Genomic DNA, 13,859 nt, shown 5'->3' on the forward strand with positions numbered 1-13,859 from the left:
TACAGAGATTTAAGGTGAGGGAAGAAATTTAAAGGGGATTTGAGTGTGTTCTAGGATTCTGAGATAGAATCTAACAACATTTGGATGGCTGGGGGAATTTGTTCATGGGAAATGGAACCTTTTGAATAGAGTGGATGAGGGCAAGGTGGGTGGTGTTATTTATGTGGATTTTAGAAACGCGTTATGGAAGGTTAGGGTAACTGGATAAACAATTGACTCAGTGACAGGAATCAGGGAGTGGCTGTAGAGGGTAGTGTTTCAGACTTGGGGGTTGTGACCAATGGAGTGTCCAGTGCATTCATTTAGCCTCCTATCCTGTATGTAGTAGGTTATGACCGAGAAATCAGGCCTGAGCCCTTCCTCGAGGTATGAGTGAAAAACAGGTGTCTGATTTAAAGGCTGGGGGAAGAATGGGAGGGGAGGGGAGGGGATATGATCAGAGGAAAGGTGAGATTTTGGCTTGGTGAAAGGAAACGGGGAAAGGGGAAGAGAGAGAGAAAGACATAGCAGGGGGAAGAAGGTGCGGCGGGGTGTTGTTCCTAATGAAAACCTCCGGTTGGAGGGTGCCCAGGCAGAAGATGAGATGTTCTTCCTCCAATTTGCGGGTTGTCTCAGTCTGGCAGTGCATGAGACCATGGACTGACATGTCAGCAAGGGAATGGGGCAGGAAATTGAAATGGGTGGTCACTGGGAGATCCACGCTATTGCAGTGGGCAGAGCTAAGGTGCTCAACGAAGTGATCTCCCAGTCTGTGTCCAGTCTCTCTGATGTAGAGGAGACAATGGGAGTACCGGATGCAGTAGATGTGTTGCTTCACTTGGAAGGACCGTTTGGGGCGCAGAATGGTGGTGAGGAAGGAGGTGTAGGCGCAAGTGGAGGATTTCCTGTGGTCACACGGGTGGGTGCCAAGGGGGGAGATTTTTACTCAGAGAGTGATGGGTGCCTGGATTGCATTGCCTGGGATGCTGGTGGAGGTTGCCACAATAAGGGACATTTAAAAGACTTAGACAGGCACAGGGATGTAAAAACAATAGAGGGTCAGGTGTGATGTTGGGAAACGTTAAATTGTGGTGGAGTAAGTTTACACAGGTCAACACATTGAGTGTCGAGGGGATGTACTGTGGTGCAAGGTTCTTTGTTCTGTATAAGTGTGAGGTGCTGCATTTGGGCATATTGAACCAGGGCAGGACTTACTCTGGTAACAGGAGCACACTAAGTGTCAGGCAGAAGAGAAACTGAGGGGTGCAGGGTGCAGGGACAGCTGCTGGATGGCAGTGCAGGTGGACAAAGTGGTGAAGAGAGCGTTTGGGATACTTGCCTTCGTTGCATATAAGTGTCAGGATGTCATGTTGAAGTTGTACGAGGCGTCAGTGAGGCCACTCTTGGAATATTGTGTGCAGCTTTGGTTTTGGGCTTTTCTATTTAATTTATATTATTATAAAGTTTGAAGAAGTTTACATGGAGCTGTTGCCAAGATTAGGGAGGGTGGATTATCATGGGAGATCTCTTATTGAGATCTATAAAATCGTGAGGGCCATAGATTAGGTGAATAGTGACCCTTCTTCCTTGAGTAGAGGAATCTAAGGTGAGGGCATCACTAAGGTGGGATTTCGAAGAGATGTGAGGGGACAGTTCTTCATTTGGATGATGATGGGCACAGTGAATGAGCTGCCAAACAAAGTGGTGGAGGCAGGTACATTAGCTTCCTTCTGGAAACACTTGGGTAACTCCCTGGATGGCAAGGGATTGGTGGGGCACGGGCACAATGTGGGAAGGGATTGGAAGGGCAGAATGTGGGCAAGTAAGACTAAAGCAGGAGAGCGTGTTGTTCGGCTTGGTCAAGCTGGGACTGTGTCTGTGTTGAAAGACACTGACTGTGTGTGCAGGAGGTGCCCTTCGGATCCTCCTCCTACAATCTGCTTTAGGCTTCCCTTTCCTGGGAGAAAAACTTTGGCTATTAGCTGTGCCCCTCATGGTTTTGTAAGGTCCTCCCTCAGCCTCCCACACTCTAGGGAGAAAAGTCCCCGCCCCTCTTTCTAAATCAAGCCCTCCACTCCCTATGAAAGTTGTCTGCACCCTTTCCAGCATAACAATGTCCTTCCTATCACTGAGTGACCAAACTGTGGACAATACTCTGTGTGAACATAGAACATAGGAAGTAGGAACGAGTAGGCCAAAAATGGCCCATCGAGCCTGCTCCGCCATTCAATACAATCATGGCTGATCTAATTTATGACCTAACTCCACCTACCTGCCTTCTCCCCATATCCCCTAATTCCTCTATCATGAAAAAATTGATCTAACCGAATTTTAAATATATTTAATGAGGCAGCCTCAACCACTTCCCTGGTTAGAGAATTCCAAAATTTCACTACTCTCTGGGAAAAACTATTTTTCCTCATCTCTGTCCTAAATCTACTCCCCCGAATCTTGAGACTGTGTGTCCCCTCGTTTTAGTTTCCCCGGCCAGCTCAAAATACCTTCCTACATCTATCCTATCCATACCCTTCATAATCCTATATGTTTCTATAAGATCTCCTCTCATTCTTCTGAACTCGAGTGAATACAATCCTAGATGATTTAATCTTTCATCATAAGTCAACCCCTTCATCCCAGGGATCAACCTAGTAAACCTCCTCTGGACCGTCTCCAAAGCCAGTATATCCTTCCTTAACTATGGAGACCAGAACTGGACACAGTACTCCAGGTGCGGTCTCACCAGTACCTTGTACAGTTGCAACGTTACCTCCCTACTCCTGAATTCAATTCCTCCAGCGATGAAGGCCAACATTCCATTTGCAAAGGCCAACATTCCATTTGTGGTCTCAACAGCCTCTTGTACTGTTGTACCATGACGTTCCTGATCCTGTACTCAGTGCCCTGATCAATGAGGGAGTGTGCCAAGTGCCATCTTCACCACCCTGTCCACCTGCAGCCAGCAGGACCCTGTGTTGACCTTTGGAGAGCTTCCTCTTTCTGTTTGCATCAGGACTGGGCATTTCTCTTTACACGTGCCTGTTGGTCACATCCCAGTAATTTGGACTATTTAACACTACATGTGGCTACAGCATTTTACTCTTTTACAGACATTCTTTTTGTCCCACTATTGCTCTCATCTACTGAGACAAACTTGCTTCCTCTCGTTTTCAGTTCTGATGAAGGGTCTTTGTCCCTCATCTTCACAGATGCTGCCAGAGTTGTGGAAATATGTCGTTATTGCAGGTTTCCAGAATTTGCAGTTTCTGCAAATTGATTGTTTTATTTACTCTCTCTATTACACAGTCCATTTATTTACATTTCTTAATTTGTTTACATGTGTACTTTGTGTACAAGTTATTTTGAACTTGAGATAGTCAAATGGATTGAACATTGGCTGAAAGGGAGAGGCCAGAGAGTGGTAGTGGATAATTGTCTGTCAGGTTGGAGGCCGGTGACCAGTGGTGTGCCTCAAGGATCTGTATTGGGCCCATTGTTGTTCGTTATATACATTAATGATCTAGATGATGGGGTGGTGAATTGGATTAGTAAATATGCAGACGATACTAAGATAGATGGAATAGTGGATAATGAAGAAGGTTTTCAAGGATTGCAGAGGGATTTGGGCTGCTTAGAAAAGTGGGCTGAAAAATGGCAGATGGAATTTAATGCTGATAAGTGTGAGGTGCTTCATTTTGGTAAGAAGAATCAGAACAGGACATACGTGGTAAATGGGAGAGCATTGAGGAATACAGAAGAGCAGAAAGATTTAGGAGTAACGGTACATCGTTCCCTGAAGGTAGAAACTCACGTGAATAGGGTGGTGAAGAAGGCTTTTAGTATGCTGGCCTTTATCAATCATTGCATGGAATATAGGAGTTGGGAGGTGATGTTGAGATTGTATAAGACGTTGGTGCAGCCTAATTTGGAGTTCTGTGTGCAGTTCGGTTCGCATAATTATAGGAAGGATATAAACAGAGTGGAGAGAGTGCAGAGAAGGTTTACCAGAATATTACCTGGGTTTAAGCATCTAGAGTATAGGGAGAGATTGGACAGATTAGGTCTTTATTCTTTGGAGCGTAGAAGGTTGAGAGGGGATTTGATAGAAGTATTTAAGATTATGAAAGGGATAGACAGAGTGGATGTGGATAGACTATTTCCGTTAAGAGGAGGAAAGATTAAAACAAGAGGACATGAGTTAAGAATTAAGGGGCAGAGGTTTAGAGGTAACATGAGGGGGAACTTCTTTACTCAGAGAGTGGTAGTCGTGTGGAATGATCTTCCGGGAGAAATAGTGGCGGCGAAGTCAATTGTTTTATTTAAGAAAAGGTTGGACAGGTATATGGATGAGAAGAAGATGGAGGGTTATGGGCATTGTGCAGGGAGGTGGGACTAGAGAGGGGTGTTTGGTTCGGTGCGGACTAGAAGGGCCTAATGGCCTGTTTCCGTGCTGTAATTGTTATGTTATGTTATGTTAACTACCAATAATGTAAAGTCATGAGGACCCATAAACCCAGCAGTAATAGATATTTACCAAGACAAATGGCTACCCAAACCAAAGTTGCTTTTAATTATCTTTAAACATGAAAATAGAATCAAACTTTAACTTACTGCTGTTAACTTAACTAATCCAACTTAACCCCCTTCTTATTCTTAGTCAGAAAAGTTCTTGGGTTCACAGTCCATTCTCACTTCTCATTCCTCCAAGTTCACTGGTTGCAGACCATTCTTAGACTGTGCACAGAATTTAACATGTATAAAGTTCACCAGGCTTTGGTGCTAGAAAGGTTACCGCTCAGGAAAGTTCTTGATGGTTTTCAGAGAGAGATTTGTTGTTCGCTGATACACACAACTGATTCCTTTTTAGTCAGCCACTTCAGTGTCTTGCTGACGAAACTTGCCCCCTCTGGGTTCTCCAGATGATAACCTCTTTCTTTCAGGACACCAGAGTGCCTTTTTGATTCTCTTATTCTAAGTGAATATTAGACAGCCAGTCCTCTCCTCTTGCATGAACCACAAGGGCTTTGACCAGGCTGAAATAAGCGCTCACATCCTGTCTTCTAAATGGGGTTTTCCACAAGGTTGCCAGCTTGTCCTGTTCCAGTCCCAGCTGCTGCTGCTGGCTATAACACTGTAGAAGAGATCTGTGTGTGTCTCTCTCTCCCTCACACACACACACACACACACACACACACACACACACACACACACACACACACAGAAAGCCTGTTTGAAAGCCACATGACCCTCAGCAAGTTCCACTCCAGACAGAAGGCGGCTCCGACAAGCTCTTTCATCTGTTGCCTTTTTGTAAACAACAATCCATTAGTGAAGTCGCTTGGGCACTCTCCAAAGCTTTTGCAAAGGCTCTGAGGCCCCGACATGTCTAGCATGAGCAGAGCTCCAGTATTTTAAATAAGATCTGTTTTAAAGTGTTTGTTTGTGACCTACACTAAAATCTGCCCCAATTTATCTCTCCGAAACATATATACTATCACAGTACCCTGACAATAAATCTGAAATTGGAATCTGAATAGCTGCTTTTAACGTACAGTCGTGGTTGGGTGGAAGGTTGAACTCAGGTCACGAGGAGCTGGGATGATGGGAGGGATTCTTAGCCGAGCCGTTGCTGGGATGCCTCGTCTGGTCAAGAGGGGTGCTGATCACTTCTGCAATTATTTCAGATTTATGGAGTAAAGATGACTTGTTGTGGTTGTTGGATCGAATAAAGAGCTTCATCCCAGAGCAGGACTGCATGAAGTACAAGACCACTGAGTCCCACTTCAACTGGGATAAAGTTGCCTTCGGACCCTTTACGGGGGAAATGTGCCGCTTGAAGTGGCTGAAACTGGCCTGTGAGGTTTGTATTCACGAAATGTATCAACACATAGGGTCTGTTGTGGGCAACCCTATTCGCCTGTCCCCCCCTCATAGCCCTCACCCGATGTCCTTGTTCCTGACTCTCTGTGTAACCTGCCTCACCCACTCTCTTCCCACATCTCCATCCCTTTATCACAAGATATCAGAGCCTGTCGGTCCGTCAAGTCTGCTCTGCCATTCCAACCTCCCACTCAGACCCACTGCCCTGCCCTTCTCCCCATAACCCTTGGTGCCCTGACTACTCAAATACCTGTCAATCCCTGCCTTAAATACACCCAACGACCTTTGTTGGAGCAGGTCCCACAGACTCAAGAGCCTCTAGTGAAAGAATCATTCTCCCCCTTTGTGTAGACAGGTGAGGCGCGCCCCCTGCCTCTGACCAGCCCACACAATTCTGGCCATTTCCAGCACAGTATGATCAGGCCCCCCCCCCCCCAACTCCCTCGCCTTTGTGATTTGAGAGCCTGACTCCCACAGTTTTGTCCCTCACTCTTGACTCTTCATTTAGTGTGTGGAGCCAGTTGGAGTTGGGCCAAGTAACTTGCTGTCAATTCTGACATTTAGTTTGAATGAATCGTCTGTGTGTGAGCAGGACCTGAAATGACAGGCTCCTTACAGACAGTGCCGGGTTCAAACCCCGGTCACTGGTGCTGCAACAGCGTTGCGCTGACCGCCACGCTAACTGTGCCATCCGATCTCTTTCTTGTCATTCGGTGACCAAAACTGCACACAATACTCCAAATTTGGCCTCAATAATGTCTTGTACAACTTCAACATGACATCCCAACAATCAATACTTGGATTTATAAAGGGCAATGTGCCAAAAGCTCTCTTTACGACCCTACCTACTTCACCACTTGCAAGGCAGATTTTGTTGCCAAGGTGAAGTTGCTGCCCCTTGTACTCCAGTTGTTTCGGTATTCCACACGTTTTTCAATTTCCATTGGACATTTCCATTGCATTTTATACTTGTCAGTGGGATTTTAATGACTTGTATGCAGGCCTTTCAAACCTTGGAATGTGCTCTGCTCCTGTTCCCTGCGTTCTGGAGCATGGGATGAGCTGTGGTCTGGAAGAGCAAGTCTGGGTGTTGGGGCTGGCTAGTGCAAGGTGTTACTCCTCATTTGTTAGCAATTTTTAAATTTATCCATCAGCTCAACTCTTGACTCTTATTTCTTTAGATCAGGAAATATCGCACTCTGAGTGAGCTGCTAACCGATGCAGAGGAGTTGGTAAAAAATCCATACAAGGGTAAGAAACTGAAGGTAAGTGTGATTCGACGAGTTTTGGCAGAGTGTTAAGACACTGCCAGGTACGTTCCTGATTGTGAATCAGAATCTGGTCTATTGTTGTTTTGTGGCATCACAGGCGCAAAATTGCTATAAATTACAGTTGCGCAAATGCTCGATTTAAAAAATAAATAATTTGTGCCGAAGAGAAAACAGTGAGATAGAGTCTGTAGTTCATTGTCCGTTCAGAAGTCCAATCGCAGAGGGGAAGAGCTGCTTTTGTAACATTGGGTGTGCGTCTCCTTCCTGATGGTAGCAGTGTGAAGAGGGCATGGGCTGGGTGGTGAGTGTCCTTGAGAATAGAGGCTTCTCTCTTGAGATACCACCTATTGTAGATGTCCTTAATGGCGCTGGCTGAGTTCACAACCCTCTGTAGTCTATTCCTGTCCTGTGTATTGGAACCTCCATACCAGACTGTGATGAAACCAGACAGAATGCTCTCCACTGTACACCTGTAGAAATTTGCAAGTGTCTTTGGTGACATAATGAATCTCAAACTCCTAAAGAAATATAGCCATCCTCACGATTACATTGATTTTGCCGTGGTGTTGTGGTACACACTATTAAAGTTTCATCTTGATAGTTTGTGAACACCACATGGGACTGTACACCATGGGAACAGGCCCCTCCGGCCCACGTGCCTGCACCGAACACCACATGGGACTGTACACCATGGGAACAGGCCCCTCCGGTCCACGTGCCTGCACCGAACACCACATGGGACTGTACACCATGGGAACAGGCCCCTCCGGTCCACGTGCCTGCACTGAACTCGATATCCAATTTAATCTTGAAATCTGCTCCTTGCATGTGATCCATATTTCTCCATTCCCTGCATATTTTTGTGTCTCTGGAAGCCTCTTAAACACTTTCTCCATGTCTGTTTCCATTGCTACTCCTGACAGCCCATTCCAGACACTTACTCTCTGTGCAAAAAAAGTTTTTTTTCATACCTCCTTCAATTCCACCCCTCCTTAACCACAGGAACTCTCCTATGTGCCATTTTTACCTGAGAGAAAAGTTTCTGACGGTCCTCCTGACCAGTGCTTCTTATAATATTTTAACTTTCATACGCTTTCTAATAAAGAACTCATCAACCTCCAGTAAAACACGAAAGGGTGCAGATACCCTGGTTGAAGTAAAACACAAGGCTGGAGAAACAGCAGGTCAAGGAGTGCATTTATGTAGCAAAGATAAAGATACCAACGTTTTGGGCTTGAGCCCTTCATCAAGATGTGAAAAAAAATGTCAGCAGGCGCCTGGACAAAATGGTGGGGGGAGGGGTATTCGGACGAGCACAATCTCATAGGCAGGAGGTAATAGGTCGATAAAGGAGGGAGGGCACTTCAGCAAACAGGGAAGGAGGATGGCGCTGTGAATGGAGAGGGAAGGGGGTGGAGAGCTGGAGGAAAGGAGACAGGGGAAAGGGAAGAGAGAGAGAACAGAGAGTAGGTTAGTAGAACCAGAGGAGTCGACGTTAATGCCATCTGGCTGGAGAGGGTCCAAATGGAAAATTAAATGTTGTACCTCCAGTTTACAGGTGGACTTGGTGGGATAGTACAGAAGGCCATGGGCAAACATGAGCTTGGGAGCGGGGTTCAGAGTTGAAGTGGTTGGCCACTGAGAGATTCTCGTCACTGATACGGACAGAGCGAAAGAGATCAGTGAAGCCATCTCCCAGTTTACATCCAGTCTCTCCAATGTAGAGAGGGTCACAACGGGAGCACTGGATGCAGTAGATAACTCCCATGGAAACACAAATGAAGTGTTGCTTTACTTGAAAGGACTGTTTGGGGCCACGAATGGTGGTGAAGGAGGTGTGGAATTCTTGATATTGTGGAGAAAGAGTTGAGCCTCTCCTGTGCAGGTTTACACAACTATGCCTGCATGTATGTGGGCTTCGTGAAGCAATTTTGCTGCTACACAGGCAAGGCCCCGCAACTCTTCCTCGGCTATATTGACGACTACATCAGGGCTGCCTCTTGCACCTGTGATGAGCTCATCAACTTCATTCACTTTGCTGCCAACTTCCAGCCTGATCTCAAACTCACCTGGTCCATCTTCGACAACACTCTCCCCTCTCTTGATCACTGCCTCCATCTCGGGAGACATGTATATTACAAACCCACTAACTCCCACGACTGCCTCGACTACACTTCCTCACACCCAATCCCTTGAAGAATTCTATTCCCTTCTCACAATTTCTTCCTCTCCACCACATCTGTTCCTAGGATGAGGTCTTCCAGTTCAGATCTTCCGAAATGTCCGCCTTCTTCCACAAACGTGGTTTCCCCTCCACCACCATCAACTCAGATTTCACTTGTCCTCACCTACCATCCCACCAGCCTCCACATCCAACACATTCTCCTCCATAATTTCTGCCACCTATAACATGATGCCACCACCAGACATATCTTCCCCTTCCTCCCTTCTCTGCCTTCTGTAGGGACTGCTCCCTCTGTGACTCCCTCATCCACTCATCCCGTTCCCACCAATCACCCTCTTGGCATCTTCCCTGGGCACAGACTGGGAGGCCGCTTCGCTGAGTACCTTCACTCAGTAATTATTTGGAACAAACTCGCAGAGGAGGTGGTTGAGGCAGAAACTTACAATGTTTAAAAGGTGTTTGGGGAGACACTTAAATCAGAAACGTGCTGGGGAATCCAGACCTAAGGCGAGCAATTGTGATTGGAGTTAGTAGACATCAGGGTTGGTGTGGATGAGGTGAGGTCATTACATTTTAAAATTTTTAACTTTTAAAAAAATTTAAAATTTAGACATTCAGCTTGGTAACAGCTCCTTCCAGCCCACGAGTCTGTGCCGCCCAATTACACCCAATTGACCTACACCTCTGGTAGGTTTTGAACAGTGGGAGGAAACCAGAGCCCACGGGGAAAATCCACGCAGACACAGGGAGAACATACAAACTCTTGACAGACAGCGCGGGATTCGAACCCCTGTCCCGATTGGCGCTGTAACGGTGCTGCACTGACCATGGAGGAATTCTTTAGAACCTGTCAGAAACTTGAGTTGGCAACTCGCAGAATGAACTAGGGTTTTTAGAGGCTTTCCATCAGGTGGAACATTCAGGTCAAAATGAGGGACGTGGGATAGAGAATCACGGACTCTCAGATTTCGGATGGAATACAGTGAGATGAACCAAGCTGATCCTGGAGTGAAGGATGAGGGGCGTAATTTATCGTAGATTTTACACAGCTGGTGGAATTCTGGGTCGGGGAAGATGCAGAGGGACTTAAACTTTGTAGACAGAGGAACAGGGTGGATGGAACTGCCTGCCTGGCCCGCAGGAAAAAGAATCTCGGGGCTGTATGTGATGTCATGTATGTACTCAATAAATCTGAACTTTGAACTTGAATGGAACATAGATGAAGGAAAGCACTTCAGAAAAATGGAAAATCAGACTTTAAATTGTAAAATAATTAAAGTTGTGGATATCAGAAGAGTCTGGAATTCCTTGTTAACAAATCTGAAAAATATCAGGCAGGTTCAGCGAGTAATTTGCAAGGCAGCTTGTTTGTTAAATCAGAATTTGTTGTTTTGAGACAGCAGCACAGAGCGAAATTGCAATAAATTACAGTTAAAAATAAATAGATTGGTGCAAAAGAAGAGAAAGTGAGGTCGTGTCTGTGGGTCATTGACCAGGTGAGAGTCTTTGGAGACAATCCTCAAACACCTCACAAAGTGTACAGCCGCTGGCGGGCCTTCTTCCTGACTCCATCGAGATAGAGGCCCCAGGACAGATCTTCAGAGATGCTTTTCTGCACAAATCTTTGGCTTGGCTTCGCGGACGAAGATTTATGGAGGGGGTAAATGTCCACGTCAGCTGCAGGCTCGAATGTGGCTGACAAGTCCGATGCGGGACAGGCAGACAATGTAATTGTGTAGGGCTCTGGTAACCTGGAATATGATGCACAAGTCTGTTCCCCACCCCTGAAGGGTGTATGTGACAAAGTAGGTTCACCAGATGGATTCCCGTGATGGTAGCTTTGTACTGAGGAGACACCAAGCAGTCTGCACTTGTCTCTTGCAATGGAGAGGCGATGTTGAAACATGTAAGAGACTGATGGAGTTCATGGAGGGTTGTTGTTTCCCCTGGCTGAGCTGGGGGAGGGGGGGGGGGGCGGTAGGGGTGGAGTGGTTCTGGAATTAAGGATCCCTTTCTCAAAATAAGGGCTTCAGGATTCAGCTCTCGTGATGTCCAAAGTAAGTGAATCTTTGGAATTCTCTTTTACAATGTTTTTATTAACATTGAAATTTCACATCCAAAAATACAGAGCCACAATGAGCAATGGAGGTTGGCTGTGTTGAGCGAGAAGTGTGAAAGAAATGAGCCAAGTCCAAGGATGTCTCAATGCGAATTCCTTTACTCAAAACCAAAACCCCGTGATTTAAACACCCCACCCTTTCCTTTTAACCCCCACGTCCGGCGGGGTGGAAGTGACGTGGGCTTCCCATGTAAGTTTCACCCTGCATCTAAAGTCCCGCAAGATGCTGTCAGTTGCTTTGCTGTCCATGACTGCTGGGGCCAGTCTGCTTGTTGTGAAGGTGAGCAATGCTGTGTAGGAGCAACGCTACAGTACATTCTATAACTGTATAAGTATATAAAAAAAAAGAAAGATAGAGAAAGAATTTTTGGATTGGACAGAGAAGCATTGTCTGGCACTTATCACCAAATTCTTCTCATAATCACTCAGAGGAGAATCTCGCAGGTCTTGGTGCATAGAAAGGATACCATTACAAATTTAACCCCATTATTTGGGTGTTTGGGTCCCAAATTTGCATAAACATAGAATACTTATTTCTCAAATTATATGTTAATTTTTTCCAAAGGGATATAACTTTGAATCTCTGGATGCCACATTAACGTACCCAAAGATGTATCGGACCTCCAGCAGTGCATTTCCTTGCTACTGCTAACGCTAATTTAACAAATTCCAATTGATAAGCTGATCCTTTTAATTTAGGTCTTGACCTTCAATATTTCCTATTAAAAATAAATAAGGATTTTGTGGAAAAACAATTCCTGTAACTTGTTCCAAAATATTCTGTAGATCTGTCCACAAAGGGCCTTACTTTGGGATAAGACCACATTGAATATAAGAAGGATCCAATATCTTCACCACACCTAAAGCACTGATTGGATGAATTTTATTGGATTTCATTCTGTGAAACTTCTGTGGTGTAAGATATAACTGATGTATAAAAGTATATTGGACTAGTCTATATTGGTCATACAATCCCAACTGTAATATTTAAATCTGTTTCCAATCTCTGTCTAGATCTATGAAGTCTTTGTTTGGGAGTTCCTGCTTGGAAAAACAAATATACCATAGAAGTAAATTTTTTAACAATTCATCTCCTAATAAGAAGTTCTACTTCAGTACAACTAGATAAAGGCATCAAAGCTTATCCCTCAAATATGCTCTTAATTGAAACTAACAAAAAAGAGGGTTATGTGGTATAGCATATTTGTTGCTCAATTGCTCAAATGACATTAATTGACCCCTTACCAGATTATTTATTAATTTATATAAAGATACAGGAAGTGTGGATCCAAGAAGAGAAATGAGAGAAATTAGTAACGGAATTAGATTCCAAAGAGACCCATATTGGACAGTCTTCACGATTAACAAAAATGTGAGATTTTGTATATTGACGCCCAATAATGAAACCGAAAGTTTGGTAAAGCGTAACCTCCATTCTTTTAAGTTTTTCTGAATGGACTTTATTTAGGCGAGGATGTTTATTCTTCCATATATAAGAAGATAAGATTGAGTCAAGGGAATTAATAAAAGATTTAGGAATAAAAACAGACAAACCCCGAAAAAAAAGTATAAAAATTTAGGTAATATATTCATTTTAATATAATTGATTCAACCAACCAATAATAAAGAAAGGGGCGACCAATTTGATAACGCCCCTCTCCTGTGTTTGATTAAGGTGAGAACATTTCCATTGAATGTTTTTACAGTTTTTAATAATTGTTACACCAAAATACATACATTTATTTCTTAGAATTTTGAAAGGAAGGTTAGTATTTATCGGTGCCAAATTATTCAAAGGAAAAAGTTCACTCTTAAGAAGATTTAATATATAACCTGAAAAATTGACTGAAATGAGAAATTAAAGAAAGCACAGAAGGCAATGAAGTCTGAAGATTAGAAATAAATAGCAATAAATTATCAGTATAAAACAAAACTTTGTGGGCTGTGCTCTTCCTTAAAATGCCAATAATATCATTAGATTCTCAAAAAGCGTTAGCTAAGGGTTAAAAGCCAGGTCAAAAAGGAATGGATTTAAAGGGCATCATTGTCTGGTTCCACGCTGAGGTCTAAATGGTTTAGAATTCTGAAAGTTAGTAAGAACACAGACAGAAAGGGATAAATATAGTAACTTAATCCATTGAATAAAGCCAATCTAAAATTAAATTTTTCTGAAGTCTTAAATAAATAATTCCATTTTACCCGATAAAAAGCTTTCTCCGCCGACTGCTACAAAGAAACACACTCCTTTATTAGGGCTGGAAAGGCTGCTTTTATACTGTTCAAGTTTTTTTGTTGATCGACTGAGTCAGCCATGTGAATAACAATAGCGGGTGGGAACATCCATGCATAGGAATCCCCTTCTTCCCCAGCTTGTTCCTGCTGAGTTAGCTGGGCAGCTTGACCAACGCCATTTTAGGGCTGTCGGTCT

The 13,859-nt window shown here is 44.2% G+C and overlaps 1 protein-coding gene across 5 annotated transcripts in view; it reads left to right on the plus strand.

Annotated features, from left to right (window-relative positions):
- Positions 1–5,662: 5,662 nt before the first annotated feature.
- Positions 5,663–13,859, plus strand: part of LOC138755894 (nucleolar transcription factor 1-like) — an 88,340-nt gene continuing 80,143 nt past the window's right edge. For all 5 annotated transcript variants that reach the window (XM_069922687.1, XM_069922690.1, XM_069922691.1 and 2 more), the window contains exons 1-2: positions 5,663–5,836; positions 7,038–7,121. In XM_069922687.1, coding sequence (XP_069778788.1) covers positions 5,732–5,836; positions 7,038–7,121 — 189 coding nt within the window. In that variant the 5' untranslated portion in view covers positions 5,663–5,731. The remainder of the gene's footprint in view (positions 5,837–7,037; positions 7,122–13,859) is intronic.

This window comes from Narcine bancroftii, chromosome 2 (genome assembly GCF_036971445.1).
Source record: "Narcine bancroftii isolate sNarBan1 chromosome 2, sNarBan1.hap1, whole genome shotgun sequence".
NCBI classification, from domain to species: domain Eukaryota; kingdom Metazoa; phylum Chordata; class Chondrichthyes; order Torpediniformes; family Narcinidae; genus Narcine; species Narcine bancroftii.